The 22,630-nt window shown below is 40.6% G+C and overlaps 1 protein-coding gene across 1 annotated transcript; it reads right to left on the bottom strand.

Annotated features, from left to right (window-relative positions):
- Nucleotides 1-14: 14 nt before the first annotated feature.
- On the bottom strand, nucleotides 15-21,365 carry PPP2CA (protein phosphatase 2 catalytic subunit alpha). The gene is made up of 7 exons (XM_037050459.1): nucleotides 21,007-21,365; nucleotides 7,275-7,484; nucleotides 3,976-4,149; nucleotides 3,396-3,485; nucleotides 2,695-2,856; nucleotides 1,474-1,592; nucleotides 15-771 (listed from the first exon to the last, which is right to left on the bottom strand). The coding sequence occupies exons 1-7, from the start codon at nucleotides 21,106-21,108 to the stop codon at nucleotides 699-701; spliced, it is 930 nt and encodes a 309-aa protein (XP_036906354.1). The 5' UTR covers nucleotides 21,109-21,365; the 3' UTR covers nucleotides 15-698.
- Nucleotides 21,366-22,630: the final 1,265 nt, after the last annotated feature.

Raw genomic sequence — 22,630 nt, 5'->3', positions numbered from 1 at the left:
AAAATTTGACTTTCTCAGTTCTTGGTTCACAAGTTTATTATGAAAAACACTGCAGTGCTCTTGTGCAGTAACATCGTCTTACAGTAGGGGGAAAAAAAAACAGTTCTGTTCAAAACAACTCACCAGGTTCTGACAATAACAAAAAACAACATGAGGCTGAGATTTGAGAAGGGAAATAAACTTGAGTGCAGACAAATCATACAATTAAATTAAACAGTATCCCTGAAAATAAACAGAACAATTTCAAAACTCACAAGTAGAGGGGAGGCCTTGGTACTTATTTTTAAAAATGTTCATTAAGCTCCAATGATTGTTGCTATCCTTATCTACAGTCATGCTGAGTAAAGCTATAGCTAAATGGAAGTTAAATTGTATTCACGAGGTGTTAATGTTTACATCTTATTATCTGCAGTCTCTCAGAGAAAGCAAAAGTAACTACAAATAACGCTATGCCAGAAACTGGTTTCTTGACCAACAATGTCGCTTCAGCATGCAATGAACTGGTTCATTCTAAAGTGGTCACGGCTGTTGATGACAAGAGGCTTTGTATTTTTATATGGCACATCTTTTGGTCCGTGTGAAAACAAGTTTTTTTGAATGTTAACTATTCTCTGACACTTTGGAGTTACTGTTGCTCTTCCCATTTCCGTTAGGTCAATATATGGTTCATGGCAATACTGTACAAGTTTAAAATGTCATTACAGGAAGTAGTCTGGGGTACGACGAGTAACATGGGGCTCACCCCTGCGAGGTGCTGGGTCAAACTGCAAGCTGAAAAACAAGACGCAATTTATTTAGATTCTGAGACATCAATGTACTGACAATCAAAATCAAGGACAACAATCTTTAAAATTCTACACATTTTTTTTTCTATCCAATTTCAACTTGCCTCGCTGTAACAGAGATCTAACTGTAGCCTCATTATGCATTTAATAAGGGTCTTCTAGCTGAATGCCTTGTCAAAAGAGCCAAGGTAACCTGAGCCAGAGAGGATGTGCTTTTATATACTGGACTTCCTTGTAAGATCATTTGAAAAACAGGCTCTACTAAATAAGTAAGATATAGGTTTAAAAGTTATAATCCAGCCCTGGCTGGTGGCTCAGTGAACTGAGTGCTGGCCAGTGAACCAAAGGGTCACTAGTTCGATTCCTAGTCAGGACATATGCCTGGGTTGCAGGCCAGGTTCCCAGTTGGGGGTATGTGAGAAACAACCACACACTGATGCTTTTCTCCCTCTCTTTCTCCCTCCCTTCCCCGATCTATAAAAATAACTGAAATCTTTAAAAAGTTATAATTCGTATTTGGGTCTATATATCACAAGTTTCTGTTGATGTATTTCAAAATACATACCAGACATAGGTCTGTTTCCAAAAAAAACCTTAAAAATCAAATTGGAATGGATTTAGCATGAGCTTTTCAACTCTTAATTCTCCCATAGTCATAGCAAACAACTACTCAGGTATAGACACTTACAAAGAGTATTTTAGAGTATCATCAAGTTCCATGATTGCAGCTTGGTTACCACAACGATAACAATAGTTTGGAGCACTGAAAATCGTTACTACATTCCGGTCATGGCACCAGTTATATCCCTACAAGAAAAAGAAAGGACATAAAAACTCACTTGACTCCCTTTTTACATAACTGAATGTGACTTGAGAGGGAAAAAAATCTCTTAAGACTTGAAAACTATCAGTGCTGTTTCTGGATAATTTAATAATTTTCTGTACTTTACATAACTCAAGAACAAATAGCACAATAACTAAAGAATAAAATGCTTCTTAAAAGTGAGGCCTTCTGTAAACAGCAGTGTCTGATCTGCTTCTTTCATTGCAGTGGCTCCCAACAAGCAGACTCACACTCCGAGGCGACCGCAGCTTAATCATCCTATCCTCAGTGGTCAGTGAAGGCCCCGCCGCCCTCCAGTTGGTCACCAACCAGGTACAAAGGAGAGAGACCTCTAGAATTTCCGGCTTCACTCCCTCTATTTGATTGAATTAGTTACTTTTAAATTATTGCTCACCAGTTTCTTTCCTTATCTTTGGCAAAGTCAGATTTTATTGATAATCATCACAAAACTATATTATAATTAATCTAAATAGGGCCCCAGTTTTACATATATGCTAAATCAATGTTATATACCAAGAATCTGAGCCCATTTTCCTGTTTTCTTCTTTCAAATCACCTGTAATTCTATCATCCAAAGGACTACTTATTTTGGTTTACTTCTCCCCAAACTCTCCTCCATACATATGTGTTAAATATATAAAATAAAATTGGGATAAAACATTAAATTCTCCTTTCTCCTGCCCACTGAATCTTACATTCCCACTCTTAAATCCCAAGCACTATTGGGTCTTTAATGTCTGTCAAATTTATGGTGACAGGAGACTAGACTTTAGGTGGCGAGTACACAATGCAACACATAGAGGATACATTACAGAACTGCACACTTACAACTTATATAATGTGACTAACCAATGTCCCAACAAACAAACAAAAAAACCGTGGTAACTACAAATCTCATTGTGATCAAAAGCGTGAGATTTTAATTCTAGTGTGCAGGCTACAATGGCAAACATCAGAAGGAATGCATGCAATGTTCTCAGTAATACTATTCATTTAAACTCCCTAATATCTTCCTTCACTAAGTTTGCCTAGAAAGCAAACCAGGTTTCAGAGAACAGAGCTTACCTCCATCACCAGCTGGTGCGCTCTGGACACCAACGTGAGGCCATTGGCATGATTAAACGTCTCAGAAATATCTTGCCCAAAGGTGTAACCAGCTCCTCGAGGAGATATACCCCAACCACCACGGTCATCTGGATCTGACCACAGCAAGTCACACATTGGACCCTAAAAAACAAGTCAAATTTTAAAGACTCTTGCAAAAATGGTTAATACATCATATGAGTAATTCATCAGAAGCAGCACTCTGCTAAGCCACACTTTTTAAGTGGTGTTTGCTGAAAACAGTAGAAGGTTTTACAGTTAACGTCAAACATCTGTGTCAAATGTATAAACTATTTTCAGATGTCTTTAAGAGGAATAGCCTCTTCAAGAGGCTGAGCCCCAATCACAATACACCTTAACCAATCAATCTTCCTATAACATGCAGACTGCAGCATTAGGCAGTTCATTCTGGTAATCAAGGCAGAGGAGACTCCAAAGACACCCCATCCCCTAAGCCCAGTTCCACAACAGTTGTGATCCTGGCAGGTTCTTTGATATCAGCTTCTTCTGAAGAACAGGGTGGACAAGAGCGCTCATACCACATGCAGCCATTTTTGAGAATTAAATGAGAGAAAACATACAATGAATTAAGTTACAATTAAATTTTTCCTCTCTCAGGAGGTTTGCTAAAAAGACTTTATTACCAAATGGAAGCCATTTACCTCATGGGGAACCTCTTGTAGGCGATCGAGTGCTCTGATGTGGTCCAGTGTATCTATGGATGGCGAGAGGCCGCCGTGGAGACAGAAGATCTGAAAGAGAGTGGTTTATCATGTCACCCTCACCTACAAGATGGCCCACCTTACTTGTCCCCACTGGTACTGGTGTTCTGCCACAACCAGGCTTGTCTCTGCAGCTCACTCTAAACTAAGGAATGTACTCCTTTTCCTGATAAACCATCGCTGTGTCATGCAGTCTCCACGACAACCAGTTAGTTCCTGCAAGAAAATGTTTCTCTGACGTCACCCTCAACATAGACTGTTATCTTCCTTCTCACAGAATGTTCTTGGAACTGCTTTAACTGCACCTCCCAGATGTGTTCAGAAACAGTGTGACAGGATGAATGGGTTGTATCTTTCATCCTCGTGGTCCCAACATATACGTCAGGACCTGATACAAAGGCACCTCACAAAGGCCCGAGAGGGATGTGAAGGTGGAAAAGTAAGTTACTGGCACTTAAACATTAAGAAAGCAGAATACTGAAAATAATCAGCAATGTAAGTTTTAACAAGATCTACATACCTGTCCATCCACCAAAGCAGTGAGAGGAAGATAGTCAAAAAGATCTGTGAAATATTTCCAAACATTTGCATTTCCGTACTTCCTTAAACACTCATCGTAGAAACCATATACTTGTGTGATCTGTCTGCTCTCATGATTCCCTCGAAGAATAGTGATGCGTTCACGGTAACGAACCTGCAACAACAAAATGGAAAACAACATAAAATGCTGGCACCTTCAAAAACCAAACAACAATTCAGCAAACTTTCCCCTGGGAAATTCAGAGTTCCAATTTTGTTATTTAAAAATAGAAAGGAAAAAAAAATCCAAGCCCTTACTGAACTGAAACCACACACCTACAGATGTCTGTCCACTGAGTACCTGTCAACCTAAGACCAAACTCCTGCCACCACCAACTTACACCAAGAATAATGATCAGCTATACAACTCCATTCACAAATTTTTCCCAGTTCAATGATTTTTTAGTAAAACTTATAGTTACGCAACAACCATCACAATCCAGTTTCAGAACCTTCCCATTATTCCCAAAAGATCCTTCCCTTCACGCCTATTTGAAGCTGCTCCCAACTCTCAGCAACCGCTGATTTACTTTCTAGCGAGACTTGCATTTTCTAGAAATTTCGCATAAATGTAATCATACAACATGCAGTTGTTTTGTGGTTGGCTTCTTTAACTTAGCAGAGTATTTTTTGAGGCTCACTGTGTATAGATCAGTGGTTTCCCTTTTTATTCTGCACAGTATTTCATTATATGGCTATACCACGTTTTGTTTATCTCCAGTCAAATGAACACTTGGATTGTTTGCAGTTTGGGGGGTATTATGAATAATGTACAAAACTTATATTTGCATGTAAGTTTTTACAAGAACATATATTTTCGTTTCTCTTGGGTACATTCCTTACTGAGTGTACTGCTGGGTCATATAACAGGGACATGTGTAACTTTTCAAGAAACTGCTGAACTCTTTTTCAAAGTGGCTGGACCGTTATACACTCCCAGCAACAACGCAGGAAGGCTCTAATATCTGCAAATTCACTGACATTTAGTACTATCATCCTTATTGATGATACATTCTACTGGCTGTGATTGTGACTCTGATTCGCATTTCCCTGATGATCAATGATTTTGTGCATCTTTTCATATGCTCACTGAGCACTGAAATATATTCTTGGGTGAACTATCCAAATACTTTGCCCATTTTTTTTTAAGATTTTATTTATTTATTTATCTTTAGAGGGGAAGGAGAGAGGGAGAGAAACATCAATGTATGGTTGCCTTTTGTTGCCTTTTGTGCGTCCCCTGCTGGTAGTTAGCCTGCAAGGAACTGGCTTGCAACCCAGGCATGTGCCCTGACTGGGAATCGAACCGCGATCGTCTGGTTCGCAGGCCCGTGCTCAATCCACTGAGCTACGCCAGCCAGGGCTGTCCATTTTTAAATTATGTGTCATCTTAGTTGAAAGCTTTAAAAAAAAATACATGACTACAAATACTTTTTTCTCAGTGATGTCTCCTAAAGAAAAAATAATCTTAATTCTGAAGTCCAATTTATTAATTTTTAAAATTAACTTGTGCCTAAAATATGATTGTGCCTTTGGTATCACAGCTAAGAAATTTATGCCTAACCCCAAGTTAAAGATTTTTCTCCTATGTTTTATTCTGGAAGTTTCCTAGCCTTAGCTCTCATATTTAGGTTTACGATCAATTCTGATCCATTTGTATGCTATGAGGTATCTAAGTTTGTTTGTTTGCAAATGGATACCCAACTGTTCCACCAGGAGCTGCACTTTCCTCCCCCCACAGTGCAATAGTTGTCCAGGGCTGTCGTAACAAGCACCAATGACTGGGTGGCTTAACCAACAGAAATTTATTTCCTCACAGTTTGAAAGAGTGCTGGCAGGTTGGTTACAACTCCATTACAACTCAAGGCCTCCTTACACCTGAAGGCCTCTCTCCTTAGCTAGTACACACCCAACTTCTCCACAGTCTTCTCATCACCTTTCCTCTGCATCTCTGTCCTAATTTCTTCTTTAAGGACACCAGTCATATTGGATTAGGGCTCCTCCATATGACCTCATTTTACCTTTAATTACCTCTTTAAAGGCCCTATTTCCAAATATAGTCACATTCTGAGGTTCTGAAGTTTTCAACATAAGAAATTTGGGGGTGGTAGTGGCACAATTCAGCCCATAATAGCCTCGAACATGAATTCTTAAACGTACCACATTCACTCCTTCTTTGAGCACTGGGACTCACCCTGGACTTTAAGTACAGGTTAGCTTGTAAGGCTGCTTTCCTAATACCTAAAGACACTGCAAAAACTTTCCCCTATTTAACCCAACTCCTTTATTTTATAGATACAGAGCATAATGACCTCCAAAAATAGTCTGTAGCGCTTTTCCTGACTCAGACTAGCAGCTTCACAAATACATACACAATATTAACTACCTCAAATTCAGCTCTTGTCAAAACTACATCTCACTGCTTCTCCAATACTATCACAAGTCTTTGACCATTTTACCATTCTGCATATTATTTATCTTCTCCCCAAAAAGGTAAAGTCAAACTATTTCTTTTACGTGAAAGGCAGATGCCTACCATACTAAAAGCTATTTACCATTTTGTGTTTCACCTTCAGATCTTCGAACTTTTGCCAAACGTATGACTGGTATAAAGCAACTTACTTTCTTTAATTATAATTTCTGTTATTCTAGACCATCATGTCATGTTTAATAACTGCAAACTAGTCCACCGAGATAAATCATAATTTAGGTATTCACTTACTATTGGATATTTAGTTCAATTCTTTTTCTGATATTAAAACAAGGCTGTACTTTATGTTCTCACAAAAATAAAGCTCTTTTCCTCTTGAATTTCTACCCCTAATGAAATAATAAAATTACTGTCACAGGATCTAAATATTCCAACAACTGATGTGTTTTATCCCTTGAAAATTCGTCAAAAATATCTAGAAAGCTAATTATATTACCTCTCCATATCCCAAATTATTGATGTAAAATTTCTATTTGACTAGCCCTCTAATTTTTTTCAAACAATCAGACTTATGCCATTCCTTAAAGAATATCTTTTTCGTTTTTCTTTTTTTACCATTGCCTTACCCAGAATGAAGACATACCTATAATCTATAAGCCCCAAATGCGAATACTTGCATTCCTAAATTTGCAGTTTCACTCTAAAACCTAACATTCAGATGGAGGCAATCACAAATCCCTGGGAAAAAGAACACCCAAGAAGACAGTTTTACCCAGTTTAAAATATCCAAACATAAAAATTGAAATCACCTTAAGAGCTACGAGCAGAGTAACTGTTTCAACTGAATAGTACCCTCTGTCCACATAGTCTCCCATAAACAAGTAGTTTGTGTCTGGTGACTTGCCGCCGATTCTGAACAGCTCCATGAGGTCGTGAAACTGTCCATGCACGTCTCCACAGACAGTGACCGGACATCGCACCTCTTGCACGTTAGATTCTTTTGTCAGGATTTCTTTAGCCTACAGGTGGAGAAAAAAATAAACCAATACATCAGACATTAAACAACATTAACAAGCATATGTTTATTTACACTTAATGTAGCTTGTGGGGTGAGCTCAGTAGAAGATGAAATTGTAGGCAATTATGATCCCATTAAAACAGGGGGGGCAAGATTCTACTCAATGGTTCTCTCTCCTCTGATTCTTAGAAAAAGTGTGTATCAAGATGCATATTCCCTGTTCCTCTCATCAGCATCAGGGTTTTTAGACCTATCAGCTGCCATCCAAGATCAATGAAAATGGAGCAAGACATTCAGGTATCTAGTTCCTTAGTTTTGAATGCTGGCACTCTGAAATTCCAGGTTCTGAGAAATTGCTTAGTCTTGCTCGACTTAACCACAAATTCAAACATTACTTTTACGGATAACATAATATATCTCTCAGTATCATTTCACTCATTCACTGATCATTTACTTTATGACAGAAACTGTGGAGAGCACTGGAAGATAATCACTCATTTGCAAATTACCTGAGTGATACTATGCACCAGGTCCTGCGTTAGCCACTGGAGGTCTAGTGAACAACGCTATAGTAGGGTGGTGGGGGAGGGCACACAAACAAGTAACTACATAACAAAGCACAGACTGTGTTAAATGCCATGAAAGAATGGTAGAGAGTAGCTGGTGCAGGCCACTTTAAATGAGATATCAATCACAACAAACAGACAGCCTAAAAAGCACAGAGGAGAGCAGGAAAGGCAGACAATAAAAATGATCATTACAGAAGAAAAAGGCCAAGTGCTAAGACAAGCTGAAGCAAGTAGCCGTGTGTGTTCCAGGATCACAATCCCTGGGACTGCTAGGAAAACTGCCTGAAGTCCAAAGAATGAATTAGATACAGAAAGAGCATGAAAAGTATTAAATGGGAGGAGGTCCAATACAGGCAGCCCACATGTAGGCTGTCCTAGGAGTTGAGGGAAAAATGAACATGACTGAAGCATAACCCGCAGAAGTAGAGAAGAGGGTGGTCTGGGCTGGGGTCAGGGTAAGTAACTACCCTGATTTTAACACTGAAAGTCCTGCATCTTTGGAAATGCCTCAGCTGCCCTAGGCAAACCATGACAGTTGGTCACCCAAGTAGGAAAAGAAGGGGGAGAACGAAGCATGGATACAGACTGAGCAATGAGTCTAATCAAAGTGGTATTAGAACACAGGTCCAGTGGCAGAAAATCTGATGAGTGAACTTAGTACTGTGGAGGTAGTTGTGCATCTGAGATGGGAGAACTTAAAGGCCACTAGTACTGATGGACGAATCCAGACAGATCTTGCCCAGTCTCTTTCTGAAATACATCTCAAATCCATCTGCTTCATCTTTTTTGCTACTACCCTGGTCCAAGCCACCATCATCTCACCCCACAATGAACTCCCTGTTCCATTTTCCTGCCTTAATCTATGTTCCATGTAAACAATCAAAGTAACACTTTTAAAATGTTCACCAGATTCATGTTATTCATGACTGCGTACATAGCACCTTGCTGGAACAATGCCTGAGATATACAAGGCATTTCATGCACATTTGTCAAATGGATCAAGAACTCAAACCAAGGTCACCTTCAGGGAAAGCCGTGGTTATCTCCCAGGACATCAGCAGGCCTGGAAATTGATCCCAAGTTCTTTGGAGAATGAAGAAACAAGTAATAACAGTGAGGAAAGATGCCCAGATATCTAGGTAGAGGTCAGAAACCCAAAAAACACAGAGAATTTTATCCTTGAGTAGCTGGAGAAGGTGCCTACCCATCAGGGAGAGCTATTGGAGAAGGTACATTAATGACTTGCTCAGAAAGAGCCAGATTTCAGTTAAGCCATTAAGGCTAAAGAAATTTGTCTTGAGGATGGGTTAAAGGTGTTTTACTTCACATATTCAATGAACACTTATTGAGTAAGTACCCTGTCCGTGTGTGACCAAAATTATGGAATGGTGTTCCAGAATGCACAGCTGGTCAGGGAAAGGCAAAACACTGCAACACAGGATGAAATTAGCACACAGAATTGTTGCTAATGAGTCTTTGCTCACTATATTTCAAGTGACAACCAAGTTATGACAGGAATGATTTTAAGGCAGTGGTATGCAACCTTAGCCACACATTAAAATTCACTTGTTCTTTTTAACCAAAATCAATCAATCAGGCCAGGCTACTCCTCTCCCAATCAAGTAAGATATTTGGGAGCAGAATCCAAGCACAAATAAATTTTTTAAAGTCTCCCCTCCTCACCCCATACCATACCAATGCTCTCAAGTACAGTCAAGTTTAAGAAGCACTATTTTCAAGTCTCCAAACATTTTGGGGAGCCTATTTCAGCACACTCACCAACCACTGACATATAAAATTAATTATTAATCTGATCTAACACTTTTAATGTAGAAAAAGTCCACTGTGTCTCAAAAAGAGATTACTTCTTAAGAAATACATATAGACGGGAATGAAGGGGGGGGAAATAGAACTGTAATGGCATAATCAATAAAATATACTTTTAAAAAAGAAATACATATAATCTACACCTCTAATGTAATTCCAGCCTCCCCTAATTTATTACTACTGAAAAGCATAAATTAACTAGGCAGACTCTGTTACTAACTCTGTTTGGCACTAATACCGCATCTAATGTTTTTAGCACCTACTACACACTAATGAAAATAGCTCTGAATGAAATGACAGGTCTACTTCAAAGAAATTTGCGAAAGTTACTGGGCACCTCCACAATCTCATTCCCCACGTGGGCCTAAAGCAACCACCAATAGCATCCTGATGCATGTCCTCTTGAAACCTTGTTTACACATTTTAACACCTATTATATGCCCAAGGAAACATAACTGTGTATTTAAACTAGAAACAATATCATTCAGCAGCTTGTTTTTTTAACAATGTATCTTGGGGAAAAAGCAAATCTTGGAGTTCAGAATGCACATATATAGACCTGGATAATTTCTCACAGTGGGTGTACAGTAGTCCCTGAGGAATGATAATGGGTGGGGGGCCACAGCCGATGACAACCCACAGAGCAGATGCAACATATGGCCTAATATCTGCTCCCTTGCATACATACGCAGGCATGTTTCCTGAAAGAAGAGATTATAAGTGGACTTTAGTATGTTCAGCAGTTTGCACTTTTTTTATGTCGCCACTAATAAACTGTCCTCCAAAAGGGAAAGGACACTGTAGCTACAAAGTGAATGTTTTAACTGCTACACCTGGGAAAGTCAAAGCTCTCTTCCCTTCCTACCAAATTTCAGACCAGAACAATTATAATTAAATCCTGGAGAAAGCAGTAGTATGTATCAGATGCAGTACAGTATATATAAACAACAAAAACTTATGTTTACAAAGAACTAGTTCTAAGTATACATTTTGGAGGGGGGGGGGTGTCTCAACTCATCAGCTCCCAGAGGGCCACTATCCCAAAATACATCATCACAGAACACCAGAATACTAAAAAGGCTGCAGATGTCCTTATTAAAGATTAGTTTACAATCAGGAAAACTAATCACATACAAAGAGGTCTGACAGAAGCTGTGCTATCACGAAAGGTCAGGCCTTGCAAATCCAAGAAGCACCTCAAGGAACCTGGCAATGGGTCACCTCACGGGACCTCTGAAGAGTATTCTCCAGAGCCTCCAGGCCTGCCTCCATCGATCATCACAACTTCAACGCTCTGGTCTAACACTCAAAAGTAAATGGTAGAACCAGATTTTCAAAGTCAGAAGATTAGAGATTTATTTTTAATAAGTACCTTTTCACTCTGGTATTCTGACTGCTATAATGTAAAGCTCTATGTCACCTGAATTATGCACAGAAACAAGAGCAAAACACACCACCCAAACTTTTTGTTGCTTCCCCTAAAACATTTTTTCTAGACCTTCAAATGTCTCAGCTAGTTTGAAAATAAGCAAAGATCGAGCTTTTAAAAAACAGCATAATTAGCATCATATTGATTTCTTATTTATTGGAACCCTACTTAAGTTCAGTCAAATGGTAAAGACTGAAATGAATGAATTACAGGGACAAATACTTGATATAAAACTTTCTGGAACATGGCTAAAGCGGAATTAGGCTATTCCATTAATAAGAGTTTATCCCAACTAACCATGTGAGGTTAAAATTTTATAGCATCCTAATATCCAAACAATTCGGAGTCACTTGAAGCAAAGCTACTTTTGGGAAGATTAATTTATTATCAAAATCCTCTCAGCATTCTGGGTTCAGGTTCAGAAATCATACAACTTTATTTTTCAACTTACTATGCAACAATCAAGTATAAGGTGAAACGGTGAAACAACCTTACAGATTTGTTTGGTCACTCTTAGATGACCTCACATTCTTAGATATACGTCATTCCCAACCACCATAACATGAAATCACAAACAAAGCAGACTTAAATTTGACCTCACAGATCATCCAAGCCAAGATTTTTCAAGGAAATAAAAGAGGGGGAAAAAAATGAACCAACGACAGATCTACCAACTACTTACATATTAATTTCCTTAAGGGTACACAATAGTGATATCACTTCTATTTAATCTATATCAAAGGAAAAGACATATAAGGCTTTTATGCAGTTTTAATTTAGCAAACATTTAAAAATACAATTGCAACTACAGAAAAATCCTTCGTATAAAAAGAATGAAAACCATTAAGATGTTGATATTGTTTATTTTAGTGGCAAAACATTTAAGAATATGTTTGTCTTGATTGTACAACACCAACAAAACTACTCTCATTTCTTCCAGTGTCTACCTACACACAGACCTCACGTCTACAAATGGTCAGTGTCTTGTGTTCTAATTTTCATATTCACTAACCCAATATCCTAGAGCATTACAGTAATCATTTTAAATTGCTGTATATAATATCCTCCTGAACAGATGTATACATGTATTGTTTCCTTTCAGAAAATCCTCAATTGTGGGATTACAGAACAAACAATATGAACATTTTTTTTAGTTTCTTATGTATCACACAACTGGATTACACATCTTTTTGTTAGGGTTGCTGCCACCTCTGGAGCAATGAACCAGCACCTGTTTGCTTTGTCCTTAGTCCCACCACTCCGAACCCTCACACCAAAGACCCTGGATCTGTCCACCCAGGGCAAAGCAAGACCTTCTCGCTGGATCCTATACCTCCAACCCTGCCATTTGGGCTGACTTTGTGCCTTAAGATGTCTTATCTTAAGCAACTGCCTTACCCAGTCAATGGGTAAGTCTGACCACTTCTTTGCCGCATCCCTTCATGGGCTATCCCGGGACAATTTAAGAACCAAGGAGTGCCCTGACCAGTGTGGTTCAGCTGGTTGGTGCCGTCCTGCAAAGTGAAAGGTTCCTGGTTCTATTCTCAATTGTAGGTTGAGTTCCTGGTAAGGTAAGGGAGACAACCGATCATTGTTTCTCCCTTCTTTCCTCCCTCTCTAAAAACAAATAAATAGAATCTTTAAAAAAAGAATAAAAAAGCTAAGTATCGGCAGCAGCAAAAGAATGGACGTAAAAACAAAGTGAAACCTGCCAAAGACATGTCCAGCTTGGGAAGGGAGTTCAGAGTGGAGCAAGTGGCCAATGCACTCACCCCCCTGGCACCCCAGTCCCAGCCATTTTCAGCAGCAGGGCTCTCGTGTCTCTCTCTGAAGTCCAGCTTCCACCTCCCCACGATCAGATCCCTTGTTTACCTCCTCTTCCTTGCACGCATGGCTTATACCCCAGAACCTAAACTCAGGCTTCAGGTTACAGTCAAGAACATACCAGCTCAATGTACTACTTTGGGGGTATGGACTGTGAATGAATCTTATTTGACCTCTCTGCATCACAGCTTCCTGGACCAGGGGTCGCACACAGCCTATTGGTACCAATACGATACTCACAGCCATTTCAATCAGTCCCAGCTTCTCTTTCCACCCAGGGATATGAAGTTCTGAGACTGACTTTCAACTCAATCACTGACTGCTTGGACTGTAAGAACCAGACTACTTACTGCTTCGACTATAAAGATCAGACATCTTTGTGGCAATTCCAGGTTTTGTGAAGAATCTCTTTTTTGTGGGCGATTTTTAAATATACTGGGCTGGACATTCCAGTTTTAGCCATGTATCAGTTACAAGAGATGGCACAACACTCAGACTCATCTTCTAATCAATGTTCTGGGAGGCAAACAAAGAACAATGAAGGTCTTACAGAGGGACCCACCAACCAGCAACCTGAAATGGACAAACCAATATACTTAATAAGATCCTGTCATAGTTTTAGATCACTGATTTCCTGATCTGCAAAGTCATCAAAGCATTCTAGCCACGTGCAACCAAATAGTACCAAAAATGAACAAACAAAAGTAAATTGTAAGGGAAAGAAGAGAATGACATAGCCTTCATAAGCAGAGGTATTACAGAGGTATTTAGCCAATCCTTGATTGAATCTTAAAAAATACTCAGTGTGTCAAGCTTACTCATGTTTCATGAACAATTTTTAGTTGGCTCTGGAAAAACTTCTCAGGGCTTTGTGAATTGTGCAACTGACTGTCCTAGATGCACTGCTTTATTTTTCAAATGTTCATAAGGAGTCAATACTCGGTCTGAGACAATCAGTGTGTCTTGCACAAATGATATGCCTGTGGTTTTAAACCTTTGCTAGACTTCAAAACTGTGACCTCCTGTTACTGTACACAACCTTGAACTCCACCTCTGCAGGGGTGGTTCTGTGATTACATAGATTATAATTGAAAGTAAAATTCAGGACAACCAAATATCTTAGAAGATTATGTTTGGCTGGAGACGCTGTACTGCAACATTATGTCAAAATGTCTCTGGACAAGGAGAGTGAGAAAAGGGAAAAAGGACACTAATTCGCCTGTTATTTACTGCAGTAAGCCTAGCAGTAAAGAGACACTGGTCAATTGCTCTGGGCCCGACAAATTTATAAACTGAGATCATTATTGTTTATGCTTGCAGCTGTTAGCTGGAAAAGTTATTTACTACACGCATAAACTTTCCCCCTGTATTTAGCAAATATGTATAACTGTATTAAAATAGTTCTAGCACATACACACAGAATCTGTATTATGCCCAACCTGTAATGCAATAATAAATGGAAAAACGTACCCACTCTAAGCTATTTCAGATATAAAATGTTAGCTCCTGATTTTAACCAGCACTTCTCATTTGGAGTTCAAACTTTTCATTCTGTGCTCATTTACTAGTTATCTCTCCTTTTACACCAATTGTCCACACATATTCTTTTGAGTAGTCAGAGAGAGTAGGATGATGTTCTTATATAGTTTTCTACTAAAAATCTGATTTATAGTTCTAACGTTCACTCATCTCTAGTTCAAGGAAATTTAACATCTCATACTCTAATCACGGTTGAGCACATCTCCCCCAATACAGCCATAAAGATGTCAGAGAGGCTAGGGAAAAAAGGGCAATTTTTGAATTTTACTTTCCAATTTAAACATAATTGAAGATGTTTTAAAACTTTTAGTTTTTAATTTAAACCAAAATAATTAAATTTGCAAGTAAAAATACATTTTTCAATATCCTAAGAGAATTTCACTTTGTTTTTTTGCTGCCTTCCTTTGGTTTTCATAACTCAGCAAAAAATTATGGTTTATGACAAATGAACATTTATGACAAATGAAAAGGACAAGATTTTCATTTTGGTGTGATACATAACGTAGGGCTTATTATTAGCCCTGAAAGCAAATGAATTTGTGTTTTCTTCAATCATCAAATCTTTCTTCTAGTACTTGTCTTTCATTAATTATACAGAACAGATGCCTCTTATGTTTTATGAACAATTTGGTCTTCTACGATTAAAATCTGTATGATTATGCTTCAGATAATCGTCTTCACCTCTGACCAAAATAAACGAGTGTTTTCTTTAAAGCCATATGTCTCTCAGGCAACAGACTGGCCTCAATCTTTACCAACCAACCTACACATGTGCATGAATTCAACATTTCCAATCATTCCAGCACAGGGAAAAAAGGTAACCTATTAAACTAAGAAATGTTGTCACATACATAGTTGTTTAAAATCCTCACCGCAGCAATCCAACACAAACTAGATTCAATCCCTTTGGGCCTGTTTCCCCCTCATCTGTAAAAGGTGACTTGGCCCAGAAGGCCTTTTTATAAGGTCAGAATGAGTCAACGAAATAGATGGTGGGCATTACTGCTAGTTTTACAAATGATGAGTGACAGAAAAATAAAATTCCCTCAAGTGCCACCAGCACAAATATTCTAAACCTTTTCCACCTAGAGTTTGCAAATTCAACCTCTTGACTAACCTGGAACCCTGCTATTAAGAATACAAAATAACCAAAACAACAACAACAAAATAACCTAACAAATCCCTAAGAATGATAATGCTATTTAGACAAAGCTACGTACTGAAAAGTAGTAATGCATGTGATAAGGGTTTAATAAATTTTGGTTGAATGAATCCCAAAAACAAATTGTACAGTGTCCCAGTTTACAGTGTCAATTACACTGGATAACCTCCGTCAACTACACTCTCTCGATGACTCTGGCTGGTGAACAACCTTTCCCAGGGGCACTCTAGAACAAAGCTGCTTAACCTTCTTTCAGCCCCCAAAAGAGTAGTGTAAAAAAATTCTGCTCTATAGTGCTAACTAGCTGGTCACATACAGGTTACACACACACACACTTCTGTTACTGCACTGTTCCTCCATTCCAAACCACACTACCAATACACCACTAGGCAACAGTAACTTGTACTGTGAAGAAACCAAGCTGTAAACCTCAGATTGCTATTTTACGGTTTTCAGACCCTAGCCATTTACTAGCAAGCCAGAACTCTCTACTTTGGCCTCTTCTACTACTTCTGCTTCTGAAGCTGAAAGAAAAGCCATTTAAAACAACAAAAGAAAAGTGTTCCCCTTTCTACTTCTGTTCCAATTCTGATCTCGCTTGCGTAGGAGAGTAGCAGTTCAGGGTTTTTTCAGAAGAGGATGGTAACGAGAAATGAATAAAGAAAAAAAGTGTAATGAATAAAGAAAATAAGAGAACCAGATCAAAGTAGAAAGAGTAAAAATGGAGGAGGGTTTTCCTGACACACAAAACTTTTCCTCTCTCTCCTCAGCACCCTCCAAAAAGACCCCTGCCCACTGTTACTTCAACCCAAACCCCAAGTCTCCTGGTTTTCCTAGCATATCTCCTCTAAATGAAACAAACGCTCTACACGAATCACAATGAGACAGGGAAATGTCTGCTGTCACAAAAAGAGGGAACACCAGACTGGTGATGCGAACGTTATCCCACACGCGGGCAGGGTTCATCGCCCCTTCCACAACAGCAGTTTCTCCTCAGCCCTTCTGCCAGTGTTCGCAGGCACAGAACTCTCGACTCTGAGAAACGAAGGGAGAGGTGGGGAGCCTGTATATGCAAACAGTAGGACTGTGCAGCTTTCTGGTGTTTCCTCATTAAGTCAACTCAAAACTGTTACTGCTCCTTGCCCGGGAGATCATAAAACATACAGGCACCACCAGCTTTGACTGTGGAAGCTATGAGGATAAAAGGAAAGGCATTTTACAAGCTGTAATAAACAATATAAATGTCAGGTATGCTTTACTAGAGTATTTCAGAGCTCAGCCTATGGATCATAATTTACACTGAGAATACATAGAAAATAAACTGGGTTTTCATGTCATTAATCTTATTTGAGGGGCAAATGCAGTTAGCCACATGCAAAATTGAAGAATAATTCTTGTTTACTCCTCTAGAACAAAGTGAAGTAACAGTATATGGTAGGAATAAGGAGCTTTCAAGCAATCAAAATAAAATTAGTGCTTCATTTTACGGAGTTTTGGGTTCTACAATTCAATCTGGCCCCAATTCACCCGCATCTTTCATTATTAACACTATCTTAGAAAGGAAAAGGGGGGCTGTGAAGTGAAGCTAACATTGGTCTCAGAATCCACAAGCCAAGTCAATTTCAATCGAGCCCCTGCAGTCAATAATTTTACCTTTCTGAGCCCCTGGTTTCTATTTATAACTGAGGACAATAACTGTTCCATAAACTTGTCAGACAATTGTGCATGTGAAAGTATAGTGAACACAACATTATTCCCTATCATGCTTTTCTGCCAACTGTTTGTTCTCAATATTCAAATTACTTCATGTAAATGAACCAAACAATGTTTTAAATCAAACATACACAGACTAGCAAAAACTTATGACCCACTTCATAAAGGAATTATCCTTGGCCAAACATTTGCAGCCCATCCAATCAGAAAGAGGGGGTTTGCTTTACTCATACTCACTTAAGAAATGTTACAACTAAGTGAAGCCTTAATAACTGCATTTTATTTATAGCACTGGTACAGCAATGGAAAACAGCATACCTAAAGAACTACTCTGAAAAAAATCTGGCTATCAAACAACATTCTCCACAAGTTTGGTAAGACCTGAAAGCACAAAGCCAAAAGTCATACCTAAATTAAACCACTGATGAAGTCATATAACAAAAGACTGTTTACCGTAGTTAATGCAAAAGCAAGTTGACACTAATATTTTCTTCCAACCTGTACAGGGAAACATACCAGCCCCGTTACACAGATGTAATGCTACTGACTACAGAACTGTGCCTGAGACAAAACTGCACTAACCACAGATTTTTAAATAATCAACAAATGAGAATCCACCAAATGACAAGGTATACTGCACACAAACCTTAGCTTTGCTGTAAACCTTAATCACATCTTGGCAGGTGTTGGGGGCGGGGAGGGAGCCTGACTAATTAATAACATAAAAACCATGCTCACCCCTGTTTATAAACACATATACACTTGGGTCCCCTGCATTTGAACACCTAACACTGTTCATTGTTGATGGATACCATGATAATAACCTCTGCATTTTTTAATTATAGTAATCTCTTATGGTAATCTTTAATATTGTATTTAACTTTAAATATTTCATTCAGATCAGGCATTTTCAGATATATAGAAGGCTTTAAAATTAGCATTCCTTCTCACAATCAAAGAAATTATCAACTATTACCAAATAGCTATTTCCAACAAATTATCTTTTTTAAAACAAAAAAAGAAAACCACTGTACAAATGAAAATTTTCCATCAAGATTTTAAAAATGTGGCTCTCACCAGATGTGTTATTGGTCATACAAATATTAACAGTGAAACTTTGTTTTACTAGAAAGACTTGTACATACAACAGATCATTTCAAGTCATGTACCCTAATTCCTACCACATACCCAAAAAGCAGCCAAGTTAATTTAGTTTGGAAAATTAATATCAAAAAAAGTTGCAATATAAGCTAAAACACAGCAGGAAGGCTATGTGATGATATTTCCCCAAAGGATTCATTTCTTGAAAACCTAACTCCAAATATTACTTCCAATTTTGACTATTAAGAACTAAAATCTGGACACACTGGATGAGCAATGGAGATCTAAGCATAAACTGATTAATCACTATGTCTAGTTTTACAAAGACTATATGTACCAAACTTTAGCCACTCCACCACTGCATCCAGTACTTGTTCTACAGTCTCCAGCCCTCTACTTCACGATCCACTTACTAATGATGTCCAACTAGATTCAGGCTCTTTGAGAACAAATATGATTATTCTGCACTGATTCCATTCCTCACACTAAGAGAAGATAATCTTGGATATCCAGTAGGTTTTCAATATGTAAACACAAAGCACTAATTTTAAATGAAATGGTATAAGCTTAGATTAGAAGAGACCCTGGAACATCTGGAACTCTAGTTTTATATGTAAAAAATTCTATTTATTTTTAGAGAAAAGGTAAGGGAGGGAGAAAAAGAGGGAGAGAAACATCTATGTATGGTTGCCTCTTGCATGCCCCCTACTGGGGACCTGGCGCACAACCCAGGCATGTGCCCTGACTGGGAATTGAACAGTCAACTCTCTGGTTCGCAGGTGGGCCCTCAATCCACTGAGCCACATCAGCCAGGGCTCTAGTTATATATTTTCTATACAAATGACCAGTCACCTAGCCAATGGCTGACTCAAAATCTTTATGTAAAGAACTGAACTCTACAAGTCACTAAAATAACCATTTATGGTACCAGAAATTAAGACCTGATAAGGTACACTAAATAATTTTTTTAAACTTGCTTCTAAATCAACCACCACCCTCATCTGATTCAAGAGAATTAAGGGTCAAGAAGATAGCATTAAAAGGCAGTTCTAACAGATGATGTGCCACCTCACCAACTGGGAGAGTTTTGTTCTGGCTTGGGATAAATATGCCTGAATTTGGCTCCCTTAAATTGCAATTTACAGCATAGTTTCTCAAAAAGCCTGTTTCAGGAGCATATACACCAAACTAATGAACCTAATTTTCACATCAAACCACAAACGAGTCAGCGTAATTGCTCTCTAACAACTCTTTTCACTAATACAAAATGTTTACATATTCCACAATTCTTTATCAAAACAAAATGCTGCAAAGTTAATTTTCAAAAGGAAAATTAAAATGGACTTTAAATGGACCACAAGAGTCTATATTCAGCATCTGTGAGGTAAACACTAAGCACAAAGTCTGGAATAGAGTAAAGGCTCAATCGACAGCTATTGTTATTACTACTATTACTACTTAAAGCCACAAAAATACAAACAATGAACTTTTCCAACAAAGAGCCAGTATAAAAAAACTCGCTGCTTTTACAGTTTATGTCGCTCATTTAAAAAACAAATGGCAAAATGCCTAGTACGTTAAGCTTGGATAAGGGTTTCAACACTACCCAACTTGAGTCAGCATATAAATCATAAATTCAACTGACACTTGATTTCCAATCCTAAAACTCCTTATATAGTATGACTCACCAAATTCTCTATTTCTTGCAACTATGAAAAATAAGGCATATTCCTCCCTGTAACTACCACCACGACTTTCGTAAAAATTAGGTTCTATTTTTAAATTCTTAAAACAAACGCACCTTTAAAAAGTCTCTGGAAAAGACTGCTCGGTGAGTTTAGCACAAACCACCCTGAGAGCACGAAAGCTGTATGACCTTTAGCTGGGTCCTGTGGTCTGGCAGGCAAGCTCGCCTTTTGGGGGGACCCTTGGGAGCTAGGACTCGGTGCCGAATCCAAGTAAAAAGCCTCTTTCTTCCCCACCTCACGGTCGAGTCCCAGGCTCCATTCCCATGACCGAGAACTCAAATCCTCTTACCCGGATCTCAAAACAGTCCCTAACCCAGGGTCTCTGCTCCCACAGCACCCCGCCCGACGCCAAGGCCGGGAGGCTCCGAAGCCTTAGAGTTGGGGGAAAGGCGCCATTTTAGGCGGCAGTAGCAGGGACGACCAATCTCCGCGCGAGAGGCAGGGGGCGCCGGGTCGCTCCGGAATCACCGGCGGGCCTCATCGCGCCGGACACAGGTCTGAGAGGCTCGGAAGACCGGAGCCCGCGGCCTCCGCCATGTTGCACCTTCCACACGACCGCCTCCTTGGCGGGATCAGTCCACGGCGGCTCCCGCAGCCGAGTAGTAGCTCACCTTCTCGCAAAGGCTCTTGACCTGGGGCTCCGAGAGCTGCTTGCACTCATTCAGCTGCTCGATCCACTGGTCCAGCTCCTTGGTGAACACCTTCTCGTCCATGATGACACCCGCCCGAACCGGCTGCCGCTCCGCGCTACTCCCGCGCCGCCGCCCGCACACGGGCCACACGCACAGGCCGCCGCCGGTTTCCGGAGTACTTCTGTGGTCACTGGCGGCTGCTCGACGCTAGCGCTGGCCCGCTGGCTCTCCCCTCAATGCTCGGCCACAGGCCGCTGCCCACCTCCTCTCGCTCTACCCCCGGAGCTCGGCTCTCTGTAATGGCGGCCGCCGGCGTGGTTACGTCACGCCCGGCGTCAGGAGGCGGCAGGGTGCGGAAGGATAGAAAGGCGCGAGCTGCGCAACTGCAGAGCCTGCCCTGGCCCGCGGCCAGATCTGAGTGGGGGCGGGAACCGGGGGCTAAGGCGGAGGTGCGAGGTAGCAGGCTGGTGACTGAGGCAACTTCGGTTTTAGGGCGCGGTCCCTCAGAAGGGTGGGGTCCCGGGGAAAGGGCGGGCCCGGTACCGGCGAACGAGGTGATCGCAGCGGGGGAACTGGACTAGCCCTCTAGCACTAGGTCCTACGGGGTGCGGGTGCGGGCCTGGCGCAGGCGCAGTCCTCGCGGGAGGAGCCTCCTAGCTGCCGGAAACATTTTCTAAAAGGTGGACTCCTTGCCTCTTTACTCCGCGGCTTCCACTAGATCGGAAACGGCCCCTACTCCTCCGTGATGCGACAGCACTGGAATTGCTTGGGATTCTCGCATCATTGTGGCAGGAACGGGCGTTCAGGGATAGTCTGGTTGGAGGCCACCTCCGCCGCTAGTCCGCACTTTGTAATTAGGTCACACGTAGGTGGATGAGGGTGTACCTGCCGGCACAGTGTCGCGCAGTGCATCTGACTCCCCCTGGCACACAAGTCTCCGGGCTTGGGTGTCTCGGTCGAGATGGCTGGGCCGAGGCCTCGCCTAGCTTCCATACACCTCTCGCAGTCTTGTCCGTTTTTGCTTTCTACCCACAGGTGTGTGCCTTCCTTTGACTCGGGTTCCTCCTGAGTATGAGAGACGTGCCCGTCCCCCACCCCCAACCAACACACACACCCCTGCCCGCCCTGTGCTACTTTCTGAAGGGAAGGGCTGGAAGAGATGGGTGCACTGCTCCTAACCTGGTGGCGGTAGAAACAGCTACCATCCGGGCTTAACGCTTGGGTACCTTAGGAGCAGACCTCCGCCTGGCTATGAATCTCTTTGGAGTTTGTGATATGTTTTCACATTTCACTGTCCCTGCATGCACAAAAATATTTTGGCTCCAGCTATATGCTAGATCCCATGCTTAGGAGTGGGGGATCATCCAAATAGACAAAGCACTGCACTGGTGGAGCCTGTATTCATTCTCCCAACCGTGCCCTTAAAGTGGTCAGGGGGGCAGGGATAGGCGGAGAGAGATGATGTCCGCAGGATCTGAGGGCAGCCTTCCAAAGGACATTTAACCTTAAAGCACAGGGCAAGAGCTGAAACCACCGTTCCTTGTCTTCTAGACACTACTTGAAGAGGGGAGGGCTCACTGCAGCTCAGAGCCTATCATCCAGA

This window comes from Sturnira hondurensis, unplaced genomic scaffold (genome assembly GCF_014824575.4).
Source record: "Sturnira hondurensis isolate 20B ecotype Veracruz unplaced genomic scaffold, ASM1482457v3 Scaffold0006805, whole genome shotgun sequence".
Classification (NCBI taxonomy): Eukaryota; Metazoa; Chordata; class Mammalia; order Chiroptera; family Phyllostomidae; genus Sturnira; species Sturnira hondurensis.
The sequence above is the reverse complement of the archived record's forward strand: the minus strand, read 5'-3'. Positions and strand labels throughout refer to the sequence as shown.

Excerpts from the sequence above, each read along its gene's own strand:
- PPP2CA (XM_037050459.1), bottom strand. The coding sequence starts at position 21,108 with ATGGACGAGAAGGTGTTCACCAAGGAGCTGGACCAGTGGATCGAGCAG. Across the intron at positions 4,150-7,274 it reads CTCTGCTCGTAGCTCTTAAG|GTTCGTTACCGTGAACGCAT; the intron begins GTGATTTCAATT and ends TTGTTGTTGCAG. Across the intron at positions 2,857-3,395 it reads TACAAGAGGTTCCCCATGAG|GGTCCAATGTGTGACTTGCT; the intron begins GTAAATGGCTTC and ends CTTGTTTTTTAG.